The following is a 20,606-nucleotide window of genomic DNA, read 5'->3' as shown; positions in this document are numbered from 1 at the left end:
CCTGCTGGCTCAGTCAGTTAAGCATCCGACTTTGGCTCAGGTCATGATCTCGCAGTTCGTGAGCTCAAGCCCCATATTGGGCTCTGTGCTGACAGCTCAGAGCCCGGAACCTGCTTCGGATTCTGTGTCTCCCTCTCTCTGCCCCTCCCCCGCTCGCGCTGTGTCATTCTCTCTCAAAAATAAACATTTTTTAAAAAGTTTATTTGACAATAAATTATATTAACAGTAAACAAACAAACCAACCAGGAAAAAATAAAGGCCATTAAAAAAAAAAAAGTTTAAACTCGTCCAGGACTGGACGAGGCAGGAAGGCAGGCCCTGGGACACTCTGGCATTTAAAGAGCTAAGGATTCACCAAAGCACATTGAGTCACAGAAACCAAAAAGGGGGACGAGAGGCTGAGGGCAAGGGTCCTGGAAGACTGGAACCCCAATGAGCAGGGTGCCCAGAAGGAAGGCAGAGAGATCAGCTGTGTCATGTGAAACAAACATGGGCAGGCTCCTGGTCCCCAGGACACCGGGAACAGAGGCCAAGAGCCTCCCTTGCAGTTAGCCCTCCAGGACCGGAAGTCAGTCCTCTCAAGCCAAAGCAGGCGGGGGACCCCCAGGGCTGACGAAGGGAGATGCAGACTGGAGGTGCGAGGGGGCGCCTGAGGCCGGCGGCGGCGAGGTCTGGGGACCGCCTTCTGAGTAGCAAGGGCACAGACCCAAACACTGAAAATTAACGTAAGCACAAGCATGACTGAGAAATACTCAAGGAGAGCTCAGAATATTGTTGCCACTATCTTCCCTTTAGACATAAACCCGGACCTTCTTTCCCAGCATCAGTTTCTGCCCAGGCAGATTTTTTTTCCTCCATCAAGGTCCTGAGGCTTCATTATACCAGGGCTTTTCTGACAGGATGTCTTGACCAACAGAAGTAGTTAGTCCTAAGCAGACTCCAAAGTTATTCGGCAGAAACCCAATCCAGACGGGCTGTCCCCAGCCTTCTGGGAGTGCCCATCCTATTCCCGTGAAGTCTAGAATCCACTCCCCCAAATCCCTGAAGATTCGGGGGCCGTGTTTCTCCCGAGTCAGTCTCATGGCCTCTTTCGCCACCACGGCAGCTTCTAGATTCGAGCGATTACCACCCTCATTTGTCAACCACACAATGCACCACCCACCCGCCTGCCATTCCCCACGAAGAACCACTAACACAACGTCACTGTGTTAGCAGACTTGCTCCTAAGGTCTGGGTAACGACGGCGCAGAGAGCAGAAAACAATGGCAAATTGTTTTACGCCAGGCGCTGCTGTAAAATAAAAGTATCCGCTATTCGCTACCACAAGGAATTTCTCAATGGTGTGCCCTCCAGAGGCCCCACCTTCCCACCTGCTTCTCCCTCTCTCGGACGCGTCTTCACATCCCCCACCCTGCCTGCCCCGCGGCCTCCATACATCCAACGTCCCTCCTGTTTTCTTCCCCAGAGCCATGCTCCTCTGTCTCCATCCCCACTGGCGTTTTACCTGCTTCTAGCCAGTATCCAACAGGATGCTTACCCGTCTCTGGGGTGGACACCAGTCCTTCCCGCAACCCGAGGCCACACAAGTGACCTTTCCAATAGCACCGTGTTCTTCCCGCCACACAGTCAGAGAACAGTCCTTGCAGTGCACCGGCAGGATTCATAGGGTCAGAACAGTCCCTCCCCCTGCACGCGCGGGGCACAGCTTATCTGAACCTGTCTCCAAAAAGCCTCTATTTTTGAGAAAGCCGACATCTGCCAATACTTGAGCCACACATCAAGATTATAAACATCGCTTAGTAAATACTCATGAACTGCTGCAAATCTTCATACTCATTTGCATTTTGAATTCCAAATACCTCCCGAAAACTCCAATGGTTCACTCCCATCGCTGGCCTCTCCTCTCTCTGAACCGGTTTTCTTTTGCACAGTCCCTCAGAGGGGAGAAGCGAGATAAAATAACCCAACCAGTCATCTCTTGGTGATTTTGAGTTAGAGGTGAGCACATGAGTCAAGGCTCAGGTCCCAAGGGCACACCCATTCCCCAGAAATCACTCCCTCTGCTCATTCGTCCCCGTCCACCTGTCTGTCTCCTGAGTACCATGGCAAGGAGGAGAGACAACCTGTCCAAAAATGTTATTTCCCATTACCCATGTAGAGTGGCATCTGAAGGGCAGCGTTGAAGAGGCTGTTTCCCAGACCTCTGCATGGCTCCTGTCACCTGGCTCCGATCTCCTCGCTCCCCTGCTTAAAATCCCAGCTGGCTCCTCCTGACTACAGAACGGAAGTCAACTCTGCTGCTGTCAGCCGTGGCCTTCCAACCTGGCCCCAGAGGACCTTCTCTTGCCATTGCCGTTCTTTCATATGTTTCAGGTACTCAAGTCAAGGTCAAAAGTGGAAGAGAGGGAATTGGAATCCAGACCTTCTGAAAAATTATTCTGCAAGGTCTTTTTCAAAACATACATGCACACACCCTCATATATACACACACCATACACACATACACACACGCTCACGTAGATATACACAACCTCACACACACAGTCGTACACACACCCATACACACACACACCCTCACACACACATACACACACTCACATACACACATACTTTCCATACTCACACGCCCTCATGCATACACACACAGACACACACACTCTCACATGTATACACATCCTTATATACACAACACCTCCTCACACACACACCCTCGCATACACAATATATCCTCACATACACAATACACACCCTTACACATACACACACAGTCTCACATACACAACACACATGACATTTCCAATCCTGAAAACACAGGACAATGCTCCCGCCTGCCCTTTTCCCCAGCAAAGGGACGTCTGAGCAGATGGTTTGCACAGAGAAACAAAGCAGGCAGCGGGTGGTCTTGGCAAAAGATAAGGAGCAGGAAAGTTGTGGTTCCCCACAGATCAGGGCAACTTAACCCCTTGGTTCCCACGAGGACGTGAGCCTGTGGGGCAGTTCCGCCCAGCAGCCCCCACCTCCCCTGCGGCAGAAGTCCCACATCGTGGCCTCCTCGTGGCCTGCTGACAATGTGATACCTACACAACCTCACACACACAGTCATACGGGGTCACCGAGTCCAGTGCTCACATTCAACGGCGATGTAGGACCAGGGTCACTGTGACGCCAACCGCTCACCTAAAATGAGCAAATGGCTCCTCTTCCACGGCCGGTGACTGGCCGGTCACCCACTACGCTCTCGACAAACCCACGAAAGGGAGAAGGCAGCCATGACACCCAAGGTTGGGGAGAGGCCAGACAGAAGTCCAGGATTTCAGGTGCAGCAGCAGGGCCAGCTTGAAGGGAGGAGGCCCTGGCGTTTCCGAGAAAGCCTCTGGGGGCCTCTACGTAAACCCTCCAGCTCTCGCCTGGGGCCGCGTCCTGCTGCCCACGCTTTTCCTCCGAGCTGTAGACTGGCAGCAGGAAACCCGCATCGTCCCCAAAGCTCTATCCAGAACCCTAAAAGATGAGCCCCGGAGTAAACCTTTTAGCCAGCTTCTCTGCAAATTCTCTGCACTTTTAGAGAAAACTGAGGCCCAGAAAAAGGACACGGATTTCTCCTAAATCCAAAGCCCAAAGTCCATGACTAGTCAGTGGCAGAATACGGACTGAAATCGTACTGGGTGGAATATTCTCCCCACCTCACCTCCACCCCTTCCGCTGCCTGAAAACTCTTCATCTTCAAGCCTCAGCCCGGTGGACACCTCCTCTGGGAAGCCTTCCTAGCCCCCTCCCTCCTTCCAGTTAGGGCAAGAGACCCTCTTTTCTCAACCTCATTAGAGAACTTGAATCCAGCTGGAAGGCTCTGGCTCTACCTGTCTCCACCCAATGGAACAAAGGAAGAACGTCTAGGTTATTTTACGTCCTCAGTGCCTGGCACTTGGTGAGGCCCAGTCAATGTGAAATACAATTAAGTGCACGTCTCGGCCGGCGAGGAGCGCTCTCTGCATGTTCCACGTGACCCTCTCCCTCTCTCTGTCTGAACTGAATCTAAACTAGCGCATTGACTCTCTCCATACCACTCAGTTCAACCTTCGATTGGTTCCTACATGTCTCGCGCTGTTAGCTTTTGTGTTCCCGACCGGACCCCAGGAGCTGGTATTACACGTGGCATCACGTGTGGCCCGCAAGGCCTGGCACGGCGGGGCTCAGCTTCGGCTGCACGCTGATACCACCTGGGGGGCTCTGACACCCACCCAAGGCCCAGGCCAGACCCCACACCGCACGCCACCCCTCTGGGAGCGGGCACCAGATTTTTAACTTCCGCAGTTGGTTCCAGCGTATGCAGCCATGGCTCAGAATCACATTCCTAGAAAGATGTGATAGCAGAAACTGCTTGTTGATTCAGCTGGTTCTGCGTGAGGGTAATGCAATATAATATAGCACAATACAACAGTGAATGACAGTGCAAGAGACACACAAAGTGACACAGAATGAGAAAGGTTGGGGGGAGAAAAGGAGACTGTTCAGCATGGTGTAGCCAGGGGTCCCTTACCCTTAGTGCTGTTGGCATTTTAGGCAAGATTATTCTCTGTTATGGGAGCTGCCCTGTGCATTGTACGATGTTTAGCAGCATTCCCGGCCTTAACCCATTAGATGCCAAGAGCAAACTGTCCCTCCTCCCGCCCCCACAGTTGTGACAACCAAAATGCCTCCAGACACTGCCAGATGTCCCTGAGGCTGGGGGAGCAAAATCACCCCTGGATGAGAACTACCGATGCAGACTAGCCACCAAATCATTTATTGCACGTTTACTTCCCATTTCAACGGTAGATCACATGAGCACTTTTCCAAATTTGGCTGAGTGGCAGAGAGTATTCTGGACAATGGGGTCAGTGTCTTGGTGACAGGCATGCAGGGCTGGGCTGTATGCAGGATGAATGGGGAAATGGTTGGTGGGGTCAGCGGTGGGTTCTGAGGCCAGAGAGAATCACACAGAAACTAGATCCGGTAGGTTCAAGGCAATTAAGAGGAGTCAATAGTGATCAGCCTATAAAAGACTGTACCCAAGGGGCACCTGGGTAGTTCAGTCGGTTAAGTGTCCGACTTCGGCTCAGATCGTGATCGCACGGTTCCTGAGTTCGAGCCCCGCATGGGGCTCTGTGCTGACAACTCAGAGCCTGGAGCCTGCTTCAGATTCTGTGTCTCCCTCTCTCTCTGCCCCTCCCTCTCTCTCTCCCTCTCTAAATAAATAAATAAATAAATAAGCAAACAAACACACATATATACATTTAAAAAAAAGACCAAAAACAGAACAAAATTTTTAAAAAGCCAGATATTCAGTAAAATCACAAAATTGGAAGCAAGCTGAAGGTTGTCACAGGTGAAGGCCGGTGATGACCAGAGGCCAGGAGAAGGGAAATGGTCAGAGAAGGAGCTCTCAGAAGTTCTGGGCAGGGAAGGACCACATCAGGCCGTGTTTGGGGACACAAGTCTAGCATGGCATGAAGGCTGGCACGGGAGGGGCACGGGAGGCAGGAAGCTGATCTGCTATGGTCCAAGCCCACCTGCTGCAACAGTCCAAACTCACCTGTTGCCCAGAGCCTAAAACCCTTCAGCCCCTGTGAAGTCAGAGCTCAGAGGAGCCAGGGGCAGATGCTGGCAGAGAAAATGCCCAGTGGCCAACTCCGCTGTTGATTAGAGCCTGTCTCCTGACCACTTGGAGGGGAGCAGCTCCTTTGGAGCCCTGCGAACCAGCCTTCCCAAAGGGGGAAGCCCTCCAGACATCGTGCCAAAAGCACAAGGGGCCAGTTAGAGCCCCCAGGGGCCTCAAGCCAGACGTCCTGCTCCCCACACTCTCTTGGGTTCCCCAATATCTCCCCATATTCCTTCTTAGCCTCTTGGAGCCCCTCTTCCTCTGCCCACCCCTGAGCGTCGATGTCCCCACATGTCAATCCTGGGCCTCTTCTCTTCTAACTGCTTCTCGAACTGTCTATCTAAAGCTCCAGTCTGCATTCCCCCATTTAAAAACTCCCATTGTCCTCCACTGAACACAAGATAAAGCCCAAGGTACTCCAACCCTTTTTGACCCTGCTCCTGCCCACCTCCCAATTCCCCTCCACCCTGCACTTAGATATTCCAAGCCACATCTGACATACAGGGAGGGAGGAAGGGACGAAGAGAGGGAGGAAGAGAGGAAGGGAGGGAGGAAAAGAGGGAGGGAGGGAGGAAGGAAAGAAGAGGGAGGGAGGAAGGGAGAGGGGAAGGGAGGAAGGAAGAGAAGGAGGGAGGAAGGGAGGGAGGAAAAGAGGGAGGGAGGGAGGGAGGAAGGAAGGAAAGAAGAGAGGGAGGGAGGAAGGGAGAGGGGAAGGGAGGAAGGAAAAGAGGGAGGAAGGAAGGAAGGAAAGAAGAGAGGGAGGGAGGAAGGGAGAGGGGAAGGGAGGGAGGAAAAGAGGGAGGGAGGAAGGAAGGAAAGAAGGAAGGGAGGAAGGAAGGAGAGAGGAAGGGAGGAAGGAAAAGAGGGAGGAAGGAAGGAAGGAAAGAAGAGGGAGGGAGGAAGGGAGGGAGGGAGGGAAGCCACATCTACCCTTGACATCCTGAAGTTCTTGATTTGTTTCTTTTTTTTGTTTTGTTTTTAATTTTTTTTTTCAACGTTTATTTATTTTTGGGACAGAGAGAGACAGAGCATGAACAGGGGAGGGTCAGAGAGAGAGGGAGACACAGAATCGGAAACAGGCTCCAGGCTCCGAGCCATCAGCCCAGAGCCCGACGCGGGGCTCGAACTCACAGACCGCGAGATCGCGACCTGGCTGAAGTCGGCCGCCTAACCGACTGCGCCACCCAGGCGCCCCTCTTGATTTGTTTCTAAGCCACTCTGTACAATAGCAATTCGCCAGCTTCTCTGTGTCTGCTCCCAACTCTGAGCAGAAATGCAGGCAACTACTGCCTGCAGCCTCAGCACCTTGCTGGTCCCTGATACTTAATATTCAAAGGAGTAGTCACTGTTTGCTAAGTACTGTTATAAGTGCCTTATTAGGAATTACTTGATCCTTATAAAGTAGCTATTTTCTGTCATTATTTATAATAATATTATAGGAATGTAAGTGGTAATATTTATTGTCAACCCCATTTTATAGCTGACAGTACAGAGGTACAGAAACATGAAGAAATCTTCCCCAGTTTGCACAGTTAGAAAATGGGGAGAAAAGCCCAGACGGTGTGCCCCAGAGCCAGCACTCCTCAGCAATGTGCAATCCTGCATCTCAATTAGAGACTTTTAAATGAACTAATTCTGATTTAAAAAAAAAAAAAAAAAAAAAAAAAAACAGGAATGTTAGTACTTCAGCCACAGGATGGGGAGACAAGCCAGGCCCGGGGCCACTAGGGCAGGGTCTAATATCACCCACCACAAGTCACAAAATGAAGGCAGGGAACGGTGACCTGGTTCAGAAACACAGGGCAGGTGGCCGCCACAAACCCACAGGCCAGGATGGAGACTAAAGACCAAACTCAGAGGCACGAGGTTAGGGCAGAGCCCCCACAGGCCACAGGGCACAGACTCTGCCGGACCAGACAGAGCATCGCTGGCCAAGGATGCTGGTCCAGCTTGCTGGGAGCCCCAGGGAAGAGGAGGAAGAGGGGGTTGGCCCCAGTTTACAGGACACAGGGCCCTGACATCCGGCTTGGGGGTGGCATCCGGCAGCCCACGGGGGATCCTGGGACTCTGGCCCTCGGCCACACTGTTTCCATTTGAAATATCGTGTGCATAGTAGGTGCGTGGGGCTCGAGCCTCCGGGGGAGAAAAGGGGAGAGTAAAAGGTTGAGGTCACCTGACACCTGAGACCCGGCAGAACCTCCGTCTAGTGGCCCACGCTGGAGCGGGGCCAGCACCTGGCTCGGTTTCATAGTGAATGAGCATTCAAGCGATCACACTTTCCCTTCCAATAGCCGGGAGCCCGGCACTCACCCGCATGGGCTCGTCAGGGAACCCTGGTTTGCTCGGCCTGTCCTGCCGTCGGGATCTCAGGAGCTGCTTGGCCTGCTTTTCCGTCAGAATCGGAGAGGCCCCTGAAAAAAGTCGGGAAGGGGCCTTCGGGACTCTCGCAACAGGAGCTCGTGCACCATCTCACAGTCCAAGGCGAAGGATTTGCAAGTTCGATTTCGGTCAAACACAAAAGCGCTTTCACGGGGACCTGTCCCAAAGGACGTGGCATTCCAGAGAGCTCCGAGGAGAATTCCAAATTGTTTCTAACTCAGAGCCAAAGCTGCACAACGTAAACATAGTTACCTATTCCAACGGTGCATTTCTTTAAAAGTGGGTGCTAATCTGGGGCGCCTGGGTGGCTCAGTCGGTTGAGCGGCCGACTTCGGCTCAGGTCATGATCTCACGGTCCGTGAGTTCGAGCCCCGCGTCGGGCTCTGTGCTGACAGCTCAGAGCCTGGAGCCTGTTTCAGATTCTGTGTTGCCCTCTCTCTGACCCTCCCCTGTTCATGCTCTGTCTCTCCCTGTCTCAAAAATAAATAAAATGTTAAAAAATAAAAATTTTAAAAAAGACATTAAAAAAAAAGTGGGTGCTAATTTAATGAATACGGGATTTTTTTTTCTTTTTTTGTTTTTTTTTAAGTAATCTTTCGAACTCACAACTCCAAGACTAAGAGTCGCATGTTCCACCAACTGAGACAGCCAGACGCCCCTGAGTAAGTTTTTTAAAACACATTTTCTTCAGTTCTCTGGTCAATGTGTTTCTTGTCCCTTAGTTTTGCTTTGATGGTTTTTCCTTTTTTTTTCTAATCCCCAAAACACTAAAGCAGCTAAAAGTTGTTACTGGAAGATTCTCCGTGAGAACAAGACTGTGTTAAAGTTGATAATCACACATGATCTCTCAAAGAAGGTATCATGATAAAATTATATTAAGTTTTGATAATCACACACGAACTCCAAATGATATCATCAAATAAAAGTCTGTCAAGTTTTGATGATGTCGTATGAAGTCTAAAAGACAGTATAGTTGAAGATTTATCAGCATTTCTGAGAATTAATATTCAAATACATTTAAAGATTAATAAAATAGGGGCACCTGGCTGGCTCAGTCAGTAGAGCATGCAACTCTTGATCTCTGAGTTATTAGTTCAACCCCACATCAGTGCACAGATTATTTAAATAAATAAAACTTTTAAAAAATAATAAAAAATTTAAAAATAAAGACTGAAAAATAATTATCCCTAATGATAGCAATTCTGGGAGCCTGCTCTTAGGGAGGGAAAAAAAAGCACTGAATTATTATATATTACATATTCTTTGAAATGAAAAAAATATTTTACAAATATAAAATAGACTGATCCCAGCTTGTCATGTCAGCATAGAAACGGCTGTTTTCAGAGTTCATGCTCACCTGAGAAGCAAGTCAGTAAGGTGAGGCAGAGGACAAGTACAAATAGCTTCTTCATCCTGTCTTTGTTCCGCTCTCAGCCTCTTGCAGAATGAACGCCCCCTGAACGGGCCAGCCTACTTAAAGGAAGCACTTCCGCCCCCCCCAACCCCACTTCCCCCATCCCCTCACCCCCCCACACTTGTTTATGCTCTGACTAACTACACTTACGATATGATGTTAAGTGCATCTGACTCTGAGTTTTTAGTATGACCACTAAACTTTTCCTCCGAATCCCTATAAATTTTCATCCTGAGCAATGAAATCACCCCTCTGTGATGTGACTTTCAGAGCATGAATTAGAGAAAGCAACATGTGATATTGACTTCATTTAAACAGACGCAGCTACATCATACACTGGTTTGTGAGTGTCTGTTTTTGGTCCTGTTTTCATCTCTTTCATTAACCGTCTCTTACATTTGCACATTGTATGACATCTCTCCAAAGCCCATTCACTAATTAGGTTTGACCTTCCTAATAGTTTCAGAGGTAGGTAGGGAAATTGGCAAGGAGCATAGGAAAGGGGAAAATGTTTTTTTCAGCTGACTTCAGAGCCAGAACACCCAGGGTTCGTGTCCTAGCTTCACCTCTTTCTAGCAACGTAACCTTCGGTAAATCACTTACCCTTTCTGAACTTTGGTCTCCCCCCCTGTACAAAGGAGGAACAGTCCCTACCTTGTGGTTGTGATTAAAGATGAAGGATAAGCAGCAGCTAGCACCATATCCATTTTACAAATAAGGAAGTGAGGGCCGCCTGGGTGGCTCAGTCAGTAGAGACTGACTCTTGATTTCAGCTCAGGTCATGGTCTCACCATTCGAGAGTTCGAGCCCTGTTTGGGATTCTCTCTTTCCCTCTCTCTCTCTCTCTCTCTCTCTCTCTCTCTGCCCTTCCCCCACTTGCTCTCTATCTCTCTCAAAATAAATAAACAAATGTTAAAAAAAAAAAAATAAGGAAGTGAGGTTTGGAGAGGTGAAACCATATCCAAGTTCACACACTATGGATGCTGATGTAGAGCCAAATTCTCCTCTCTTCAAAGGCTACTGCTCTTCCCATTATGCCCAAGAGGGCCTCCTGCAATTTGCTGCCCATTAGAAGGGTAAGCAGCCCATTTCAGACTCAAGGTTACTTTTACAAAGACAATAAAATCTCAGTAATCTGAAGTTCTTTTAAATTCAAATCATCTATAAATATTACATAAAGAAATTATTAAATATATTCTTTAAAATGTCTGGAAGATATGCGGAATTTACAGGGATGAGATTCTTGAGTCAGAGAAATGGTCTGCTGTTTCTGTGGTCACTTTGCCCAGCTCAGAGGAAAACAATGTTCTCTCTGTAGTTGTCCGAATTGATGCTAATGTTGTGCAACTGATATTGAACCTGAATGTTCTATCCACTCTGCTGGTATAAGGACAGTTTGAACAAATTGTAAACAAGAGGAAAAAATCATGCATTGTCAGCAAAGTTGCTCAGAATTTGATCTTCAGTTTTATGCTCTCGGTTGCTATTAACGTCCTTCCGTTTTTATGCAGTTTTCAGTAACTGAGGAATTTTAGGAGCATTATTTCAGAAACAGATATTTGTCACATTATGTACCTTGTGGTTTTTTATGTGCATTGTCAAATCTGTCGTTGCTTTTGCTCTTGTGGTTGAATCGAACACTAACCGTATTGTTTTATCAAATAAATACTTTCAGTGGGCCAGAAAAAGAAAATGTATACCCAGCCAGAAATTTCTAATGTGTCCAATGTAAATTTACTACAAAAGTATTTTTTTAATTCAGTAACTTTTGTCCATATCAGGAGTGTCTGATAAAAATATGATGTGAGCCACAGATGCAAGCTGCATACATGATTAAAATTTTTCTAGTAGCCACATTTTTTAAGTAAAAAAAAATTTTTTTTAATTTTTTTAATGTTTATTTATTACTGAGAGACAGAGAGAGACAGAGCATGAGCAGGGGAGAGGCAGAGAGAGGAGGAGACACAGAATCTGAAGCAGGCTCCAGGCTCCGAGCTGTCAGCACAGAGCCCGATGCAGGGCTCGAACCCACAAACCGCGAGATCATAACCTGAGCCGAAGTCAGACACTCAACCAACTGAGCCACCCAGGTGCCCCCCCAAAATGAAATTTTTTTATATTCTATTTTATGTATCATGAATACCCAAAATATTATGTCGATACGTAATAAAACTAAGCAAATGATGAGATATTTTCTGACGTTTTTTGCACCAAGTCTTCAAACTACAGTATATATTTTATGTAAAAGTTCATGCATTTCAAGTGCTCAGTAGCCAAATGTGGCTAGTGGCTACCATATTGGATGGCATGGGTCTAGATCCTTCCTTCTCTCTGGCCACCACCTGAGTCTAGGCTACTGTTACTCTTCCCCCAGCTTCTGGCACCAGGCTCCCAACTAGTCTCCCAACCTCCCCTCCTGTTCACTTTGATGCATTCTCCATGCAGCAGCAAGGATGCTCTTCTTAAAATAGAAATATAAAATAGGAAATGGACCTCATCACTTCCCTGCCTAAGAAACCTTTCTTATCTTCTCACTGGACCGAGAACAAAATCAGAATCCTTACCATGCACTACAGGACCCTGTGGTATCTCTGCCTGCTGCTCTTTCCAGCCCTACTCTAACCACACCCTTCTAGCTTACTGCAATCCAGCCACACGTGGTTACTTTCTACTTAACAAACTCTTCCCACCTCAGGACGTTTGCACATACTTTTCCTCACACTTTTAACGACTGGATCCTTCTCATCCTTCAGGCTTTGATTTGTAAGTTCTCTTGCTCACGCAAGCCTGCCTTCACCAACCTGAGGAAGGTTCCCTGCCCACTCCCCACCACTACCATTACACTCCATCTCCTAGCACACACCATAGTGTGTAAATACTGGCTTTGTTTACTTTTAAAAATCTGTCTCTGGACTATAAGCTCTAAGGAAGCATGTATTACTTTTATAATTAAAAAAAAAAGAAAAAAGGAACCTCTGGTGGACTGGAAAGGTCCTACTAGAGAAAGTCAGGGACCTGTTCTTCCCCCCTTTCCCCCGGCATATTGGTGCAAGGTCTCAGGTGGAGAGCGCTCTTCAGCTGTTATGGCTGGGCCAGTGCCCATATTGTTCCAAAAGGGGAACTTTAGGAAAACCAAAAGAGCAAGGTCACTTTGTAGTGAGTGTCACTCTAGTGAGGAGGATTCTTTTCTACCACCTATCCTTATTCCCAGGGAAAGCAGAAGCCAGATCAATGAGGTGAATCTGGGTATGCCTTGGTGGCTCAGTCAGTTAAGCGTTTGACTTGGGCTCAGGTCACGATCTCTCAGTTTAAGGGTTTGAGCCCCACGTTGGGCTCTGCGTTGACAGCTCAGAGACTGGAGCCTGCTTTGAATTCTGTGTCTCCCTCTCTCTCTGACCCTCCCCTGCTCACTCTCTGTCTCTCTGTCAAAAATACATAAATGTGTGTTTTTTGTGGTTTTTTAAAATTTAATCAGGTGAATCTGCAGGGCTCTCAGTTGAAAGTGCAATTCCCAAAAGCTCCACAAGGTGGCAGACTAGAGAGCAGAACCAGGGACATCCAAGGTCAGGGGAAAGAAACAAGGCCACCAAGGTTAACTATTCTAGAAGCTGCCAGGAATACCAGAGAATCCACTGGAGATGGAGAGAGATGTTGCTGCAGTGCCTCAGACTATTTTCCTAGGATCTGAATCAATCTGAAGGTCTTCATTAGATGCTGAGGCCTAGAAATTCTGCATTACCAACTACCAACATGAAGAATGCTACCACCCATATTCAAGGCATCCGAACATAGCAGATATTTGTGTCGGCTTCCCTCTTCTTAAAAGGAATTCTCGGAGCACCTGGATGGTTCAATCAGTAGGGCGTGCAATTCTTTTGATCTCAGAGTTGTGGGTTCGAGCCCCACTTTGGGTGTAGAGATTACTTAATAATAAAATCTTTAAAAAACAAAAAATAAAAGGAATTCTCAAATTACACTGATGTTTAAAGATCTGAAAAACCTGACACCATCAAGCTCCAACATCATCCCACCAGATATTCTCTTAAAAGGATAAGACAGTGATTTCAAATTCTGTCAGCTAAAGAAACTTCAGGGACAAGGGAACATCTTTAAAAATAAATAAATAAATAAATAAATAAATAAATAAATAAATAAAAAGATGCTGAATCTGTCCCAAGAGAATTATAATGTGTCCACATTCTTTAGGCCCAGAGTCAATTAAATATTTTCTAATATTCCTTTTTGTAGTTGTTTTCTTTTTTTTTTGTCTACCTTCCCCACTAGACTATAAATTCTATATTTTTATGGTGTATAATTCTTCTATAACTTTTATAGTAGTAACTCTGTAAGCCGTACATGAACAATATACATGTTAATATACAGGCACACTGTGCAGGCAGATGTTAGGTTTGGGCAGGTGTGGTGGGTTAAATCATTAGCACCAATTCTTCACCACCACCACATATGCATGCTCTTTGCCATATGACCTTGAAGTCCCGCCCTTTGACCTCGGGCTCAACCAAGAGACTTGCTTCAGACAATGGGATGGTATCAGACACAACACAGACAAAGGTATATGCAGTGTGTTTGTGCACATGGTTGTGCCCTCTTGCATTGCTGCCATTGCTACAAAAAGAGCTTCCTCCAGACAGCCGCCCCCGCACCTTGGTCTCAAAATTAACTCAGATGTACCCGAGCAAGGAGCTCAGCCTACACAGATCCACAGCTTGCAGTAGATTCACTCAACCTAGCCCCACCTAGTTTCCAGCCACCACAGCATGAAGCACAGTTGCCCATAACCTGCAGATCCTTAAGATTACATGATTGTTATTTTAAGCCACTGAGTCTAGGAGTGGTTTGTTACACAGCATCACTCTGACAACAGCTAACCAATACAAGGGGTTCTTATGAGATGGGTAGTATGTCCATAACTGGGTGCTACTGGGTCTAAGCTAATCACAGGGTCCTGCTGGAAGCTTCACTCAAAAGTGAATGAATATCTACTGGGTAGGCCATGTGGTATAATGGTCAAGATTGTGGAGCACAGAGCCATCAATAAACCTAAGCTTGAATCCTAGCTCTAAAACTTAGTACCTAGGTCACACTGAAGCTGTAACTGGGCAGATTTCTTAACTGTCCAAATGACTGCTTTTTCACTTATAAGAAAAGAATAATAATTACAATATAACTTTCCTCTTAAGGTGTTTTGAGACTTAAAAAATTTTTTTAACGTTTATTCATTTTTGAGAGACAGAGCACAAGTGGGAGCAGGGCAGACAGAAAGAGAGACACAGAATCTGAAGCAGGCTCCAGGCTCTGAGCTGTGAGCACAGAGCCTGACGTGGGGCTCGAATTCAAGAGCTGTGAGATCATGACCTGAGCCGAAGTCAGATGCTCAACCGACTGAGCCACCCAGGTGCCCCTGTTTTGAGACTTAAAAGAGAAAGTGTATGCAAGGTAGTTGGCAGATATTGCAAGGATCTAATACCTGGAAACCACTGTTGGTGTTGTCACTATTCTTACCATTCCTTCTTTTCTCATCCGTGAAAGATGATTTGTGAATCATCTTTGCTTATATTTGCATGCACACACCCACCCGATTCTCAGACACACGATAGAAAGTCCATAAAAAATGTTTTGAATGGCCAAATAACATAGAGATTAATCAAGCACATATGAAGACATATAATTCTATATATTGTTGAAATAAAAATCCATCTTTATTAGAAAAGAAAACACGGCCCCTTTTCAGTAGGAGTTGATTCCCCCTCCATCTCCACACCCTGTGCCCTTGGCTTCCCTTCTCATATCCTCAGGACTTCTACACAAACACATACCTTCCTGTTTGGAGCAATAATACAATGGCAAGATGGTTTGGCCTTGGACAGGAGCCTTTCTGGCCTGCTGCGGGCTTCCACAAGTAGGCTGTAATTTCTGTGCTGGGTCCAGGACATTGGCCCAGTGTACATCTGCCCAATAGGTAAGGACAGCCAAGGTCAGCATTAGATTCCTGATGGCCAGGGCCAGGCTTCTCTCCAACCTAAACAGGAATGACAGGGGTACTGGCAAAGTGTGGGAACGTACGGTGGTACAAATAAACACACTAGGGGAGTGGAACATGGACCAAATAATTTGTGAAACCACTTCTAAGGCTGCTGTCATATTACACTTCATTCAGGAAAAGTGCTAGGCCTTCAACTAGGAGAGAAAAGTTTGATTCTTCTGGGGAAGAGATCCTGAAATCTGTGTTGTTTTTCTCTGTGGGATCTCAGTTGGGATGATAAGCTTCAGAGAGACTAAGAGACACTCTAGCCCAGATTCCCTCACCTTAAGCAGCTAAGAATCACCAAACATCTGTGAAAGCCTCTCACATGGAAGATGAAGACAAAGGAAACCAAAGGGAAAAGCAACTTGGGGCCATCAGAGACCATGCACGGAGAGAAGGGGAAGAAAACTATCCAACACTATCCTCTGATTTCTCAGAGGATATTTTTGCTCCCATGAAACATGAACAAGAAGTTGGGGGAAAAAAAGGAATCTTCCAAAATCGAATCAACAACAAAAAAGAAGTTCTTAGAAATTAAAAAAGATCCAAAGATAAAGCTGTGGAAATAGCTATTTTAGAAAATATCTATTTTAGAAAATTAGAGCCAAACCGAGAGAGAGAGAGAGAGAGAGAGAGATACTGAGAGAGGAGGAGGGAGGTTTAAAAAAATAACAACAACAAAGCAAGGGAGAAAAAATATTTTATTTTATTTTTTTTTTCAACGTTTTTATTTATTTTTGGGACAGAGAGAGACAGAGCATGAACGGGGGAGGGGCAGAGAGAGAGGGAGACACAGAATCGGAAGCAGGCTCCAGGCTCCGAGCCATCAGCCCAGAGCCTGACGCGGGGCTCGAACTCACGGACCGCGAGATCGTGACCTGGCTGAAGCCGGACGCTTAACCGACTGCGCCACCCAGGCGCCCCAGAGAAAAAATATTTTAAAAGAGAGGACATTTATCCAGATGAGTTGAAAACTTATGTCCACACAAAAACCTGCACACAGAGGTCTATAGTCCCTTATTCATAATTGCCAAATCTTGGAATCAACCAGATGTCCTCCAGTATGTGAATGGATAAATAAAGTGACAAATAATATTCCAGACAATGTAATACTATTCAGCACTAAAAAGAAATGAGCTATCAAGCCATGAAAACAAAGGAATCTTAAATACCTATTACTAAATGAAGAAAAGCCAATCCAAAAGGGCTACATATGATATGATTCCAACAATATGATATTCTAGAAAGAGCAAAGCTATGGAAATGGTAAAAAGATCAGTGGTTACAAGGGGCTGGGGACTGGGGGAGGGGCGGGATCAACAGGCAGAACACGGAGAATTTTTAGGGCAGTAAAACTATTCTGTATGATGCTATAATTGTGGGTACATGTCATTATACATTTGTCCAAACCCACAGAATTTGCCCCACCAAGAGTGAGTCTTAATGCAAACTAGGGACTTTGAGGGGATGATGGTGTGTTAATGGAGGTTCATCGTTGGTAACAAATGCACCACTCTGGTGGGAGATGCTGACAGTGGGGAGAAGCTCTGCCTGTGTGGGGACATGGGAATACCTGAAATCTCTGTACTTTCTACTCCATTTTGCTGTGAACCTAAATCTGCTCTAAAAAATAAGTCTATTTTAAAAAATAGAGAGAAAGAGGACAGTCTAGTAGTTTCTTTTTTTTTTTTTTTTTTTTTTTTTTTTTTAATTTTTTTTTTCAACGTTTATTTATTTTTGGGACAGAGACAGAGCATGAACGGGGGAGGGGCAGAGAGAGAGGGAGACACAGAATCGGAAACAGGCTCCAGGCTCTGAGCCATCAGCCCAGAGCCCGACGCGGGGCTCGAACTCACAGACCGCGAGATCGTGACCTGGCTGAAGTCGGACGCTTAACCGACTGCGCCACCCAGGCGCCCCAGTCTAGTAGTTTCAACATCTAAATAAGAGAAGTTTTTAAAAAGAGATCACAGGGGCACTTGGGTGTCTCAGCTGGTTGGGCATGCAACTCTTGATTTCGGCTCAGGGCATGATCTCATGGTTCTGAGTTCGAGCCCCACATCGGGATCTGTGATGCTGGATTCTGCTTGGGATTCTGTCCCTCTCCCTCTCTCTGTCCCTCTCCTGTGCATGCGCTCTCTTTCTCTCTCTCTCTCTCAAAATAAATAAATGAACTTTTTTTTTTTTAAAGGAGATCACAGAAAATAGAGAGGAGGAAATTAACAAAGTAATTCTAGAACCAAAGGACATGAGCTGCTAGACTGAAAGCACCCAGCAAACCTGGCAAAATAGATGAAAACAGACTCACACCCGGCACTTGTCTGTGAAATTTCAGAACACTAGAGAAAAAGAGAAGATTCTCCAAGTTTCCAGGAAGCACAAACAAGTCCCATTCAAGGGATCAGGAATAAGCATAGCGTCAGACTCTCTACAGCAACATTAAAAGCAAGCAGAAATGGACCCACGTCTTCAATGTTGTGAAGGGAAATCATTTCCAACTCTGAATTCTATACCCAGAAAAATAATCAGGTATGGAAGGTGGAATAAGGGTATCTGTAGACATCCGAGGACTCAAAACAATACCTCCCGTGTACCTTTGTTCCTAAAGGTACTGATGGGTGAGCTCCAGAAAGACAAGAGAATTCACCAAGAAAGGCCAAGTGCCAGGACCCAGGGAACAGAAGGTACAAACAGAAGAGTGGTGAAGGGAAATCCCAAGATGACCCCTGTGCTCTGATGCAGAGGGCAGGCAGTCCAGTTTGGCACAAGGTGTGACCTACATCACAACCTGAAGACACACTGAGGACAGACTGTCTGGGTGAGCCAGGTTCTTATTTATTTATACTTTGATGACCATGAGCTGACAAGGTTCCTGCTCCCCCAGCCCTATGCATTTTTCCTGGATCAGCTGAATACTCCTTTCTCCCTGAGCAAGGTGCTAAGAACCTGAAGGAAGTCCTAAGCAGCTAAGAAGGAAACATGGAAAGCAGCCCCTCTCCCAGCCAGATTTTTGCCTGATGTTCAAACTACAGCCCTGTTCAGTTGTCCTCACTGTGATTAGCAATCTTCCCAAGACCATGCTCTCTGATGTCCCCGGGGGTGGTGGGGATCTCCTCGGGGAAGCTGGATTCAGACTCTGCCCCAGACTCTACTCAGCTCATCTCCTCAGGACCAGGTTTGGGCTTGTTTTTCAAAACAAAACTATATTGCGGGGGGGGGGGGGGGGGATACTTTAGGGATGGTAGAATTATAAAGAAAAGCAAGGGAATGAAGGATATACAGATTAGGAGAGTAGTTCTTTCCTGATGAGGCTAGCAATCAGGTGGGCACAGGAGAGGCTCCGAATGTTCAATACGTCAACCTGTGTGGTGGGTTTCACAGGTATTTATTTCATTATTGTTTTTAACTGCACATATGTTTAACTGCGTATATGTGCTTATATGTTTCATTAGATATTTTGAACATGTGATACATTTCACAATTAAACCCCCCCAAAAAAGTTTGAATAAGAAAATAAAAGGATCACCTGGGGAACTTGTTAAGCAGGCAGCTCCATTGTAATTCTGATTGGAGAGACCTAGTCAAGACCTGGGAATCCACGTTCTTCCATGATGCTGATGTAGGGGGTCAAAAGACCACATCTTGAGCCACCTGCCTGGCTTCAGAGCATGGTAGGCTTTGGCATCCGACTAACTGAAGTCAAGGCCCCAACTCGGTTGACTACTGGTTGTATGATATCAAGCAAGTTTTCTTTGTCTGGAAAATGAGAATGATAAATCATATACAAACAGTATATATTATTAGAGACAAATATAATATAAATATGAGAGACAAATGGCCAAAAACAGAGGTAAGTTCACAACTGTGAACTATCTCCATAGATTGGAATACTATGCAACCGTTATATACAAATTCATAAAAACATGGAAAAGTTATTTTGTAAATGAAAAAAAATAGCCAGATGGAGAATATATCTACCATATAATCAAAATAATGTGCAGAAAAAAATAAACCACAGTTTCCATAGAAAATAATGAAAAAATATGCCTCGGTGTTCAAACACAGGTTGTCTTCGGGGTGAGAGACGGATAATTTTCTTCCTCTTTTTACTTTTCTACATTTTCCAAATGTTCTATAGTGGGAATTTTTTTAAACCCCTCAATTTTTTAAAGTATATCCTTTGTTACGTTTTCAAATCGAAACTAAATTAAGGGCTCTGCTTCCAATAGGATTCACAGATGTGTATGGCCAGGATCCATCTGATCCAAGCCACACAGTCTTCTCACTTCACCACAGTCTGCCCCCAATCTTTATAATCCAGATGGTTAAACACTTTAGATCCCTACTCAAAATGCAGCCCAGGAACCATCAACATCAGCATCATTTGACCATGTGCCAGAAACGCAGGCTCTCACCCCACTTCCGCAAGAAAGGGAATTAGAACCTGCATTTTAACAAGATCCCCAGAGGCAAGGTTTTTAGAGATGTAACAAAATAAAAGACACTCTCTCTTTGACGGTTTAATTTGGATTGAAGCTAACTTGGATGACCAAGTTAAAACGAAGGTTTCTCAGTCCCAACATTGCCTATGGGCCATCAAGCATGTTTGTCTACCGCTCTGCGCTTGTTTTCCTCATCTGGAAAAATGGGAATGATAAACTCAGCCTGGTGCCTAGCAAGTGCAGAGATGGAAGCAGGGGTGCAGTAAACCATTTTTTTAATAGGTCTAAAGTAATGCTTCTTGTCGGGTTTGTTTCAACAGGACTGGCACTCTGTGGCAGCTGGGGCTCCTGGCACAGTGTTTGGCTCACCCTAAGCCAGTGTGGGTTTAATAAACAACTAGCTCAGGTGACATCTACCAATTTTTTACGTGGATTGTCCCATTCTTTCAGTATATAATACTCAAAATTGCCAGTTTTCTCCCAACACTCAAAACTGTCCCAGCTCCCACCTCCGCCACTGAAGGAGGTGGGAGAAGTTGAAGGTCATAGATAAGCTTACCGTAAACCGTTCATACTAGAACTTCCTATACTGTGGGTTACGGACCGGCACGGCTCAAACCTGCATCTTCTCTACCTACCTCACCTAATGGTTACTCCGCCCACCGTTCTCCTTTAGCCACGCCCTCGGAG

At 46.1% G+C, this 20,606-nt stretch overlaps 1 protein-coding gene and 1 long non-coding RNA gene across 4 annotated transcripts in view; both read right to left on the bottom strand.

Annotated features, from left to right (window-relative positions):
* Positions 1-19,108, bottom strand: part of CE1H17orf67 (chromosome E1 C17orf67 homolog) — a 34,462-nt gene extending 15,354 nt beyond the window's left edge. For 2 of the 3 annotated variants that reach the window (XM_086686905.1, XM_086686904.1), the window contains exons 1-3: positions 19,001-19,108; positions 15,266-15,468; positions 7,946-8,046 (exon numbers count right to left, since the gene is read on the bottom strand). In XM_086686905.1, the coding sequence (XP_086543031.1) occupies positions 7,946-8,046; positions 15,266-15,431 (267 nt within the window). In that variant the 5' untranslated portion in view covers positions 15,432-15,468; positions 19,001-19,108. Of the gene's footprint in view, positions 1-7,945; positions 8,047-9,371; positions 9,491-15,265; positions 15,469-19,000 lie in introns of those variants that run through there. The other variant, XM_025918193.2, reaches the window with a different exon arrangement.
* LOC147574245 (uncharacterized) lies at positions 4,776-5,820 on the bottom strand. The gene is made up of 2 exons (XR_015244057.1): positions 5,570-5,820; positions 4,776-5,029 (listed from the first exon to the last, which is right to left on the bottom strand). It is a non-coding gene; the product is annotated as an uncharacterized LOC147574245 (long non-coding RNA).
* Positions 19,109-20,606: the final 1,498 nt, after the last annotated feature.

The sequence above is a fragment of the Puma concolor genome, chromosome E1, assembly GCF_028749965.1.
Source record: "Puma concolor isolate L17-30 chromosome E1, mPumCon1.1.hap2, whole genome shotgun sequence".
Taxonomy (NCBI): Eukaryota; Metazoa; Chordata; class Mammalia; order Carnivora; family Felidae; genus Puma; species Puma concolor.
The sequence above is the reverse complement of the archived record's forward strand: the minus strand, read 5'-3'. Positions and strand labels throughout refer to the sequence as shown.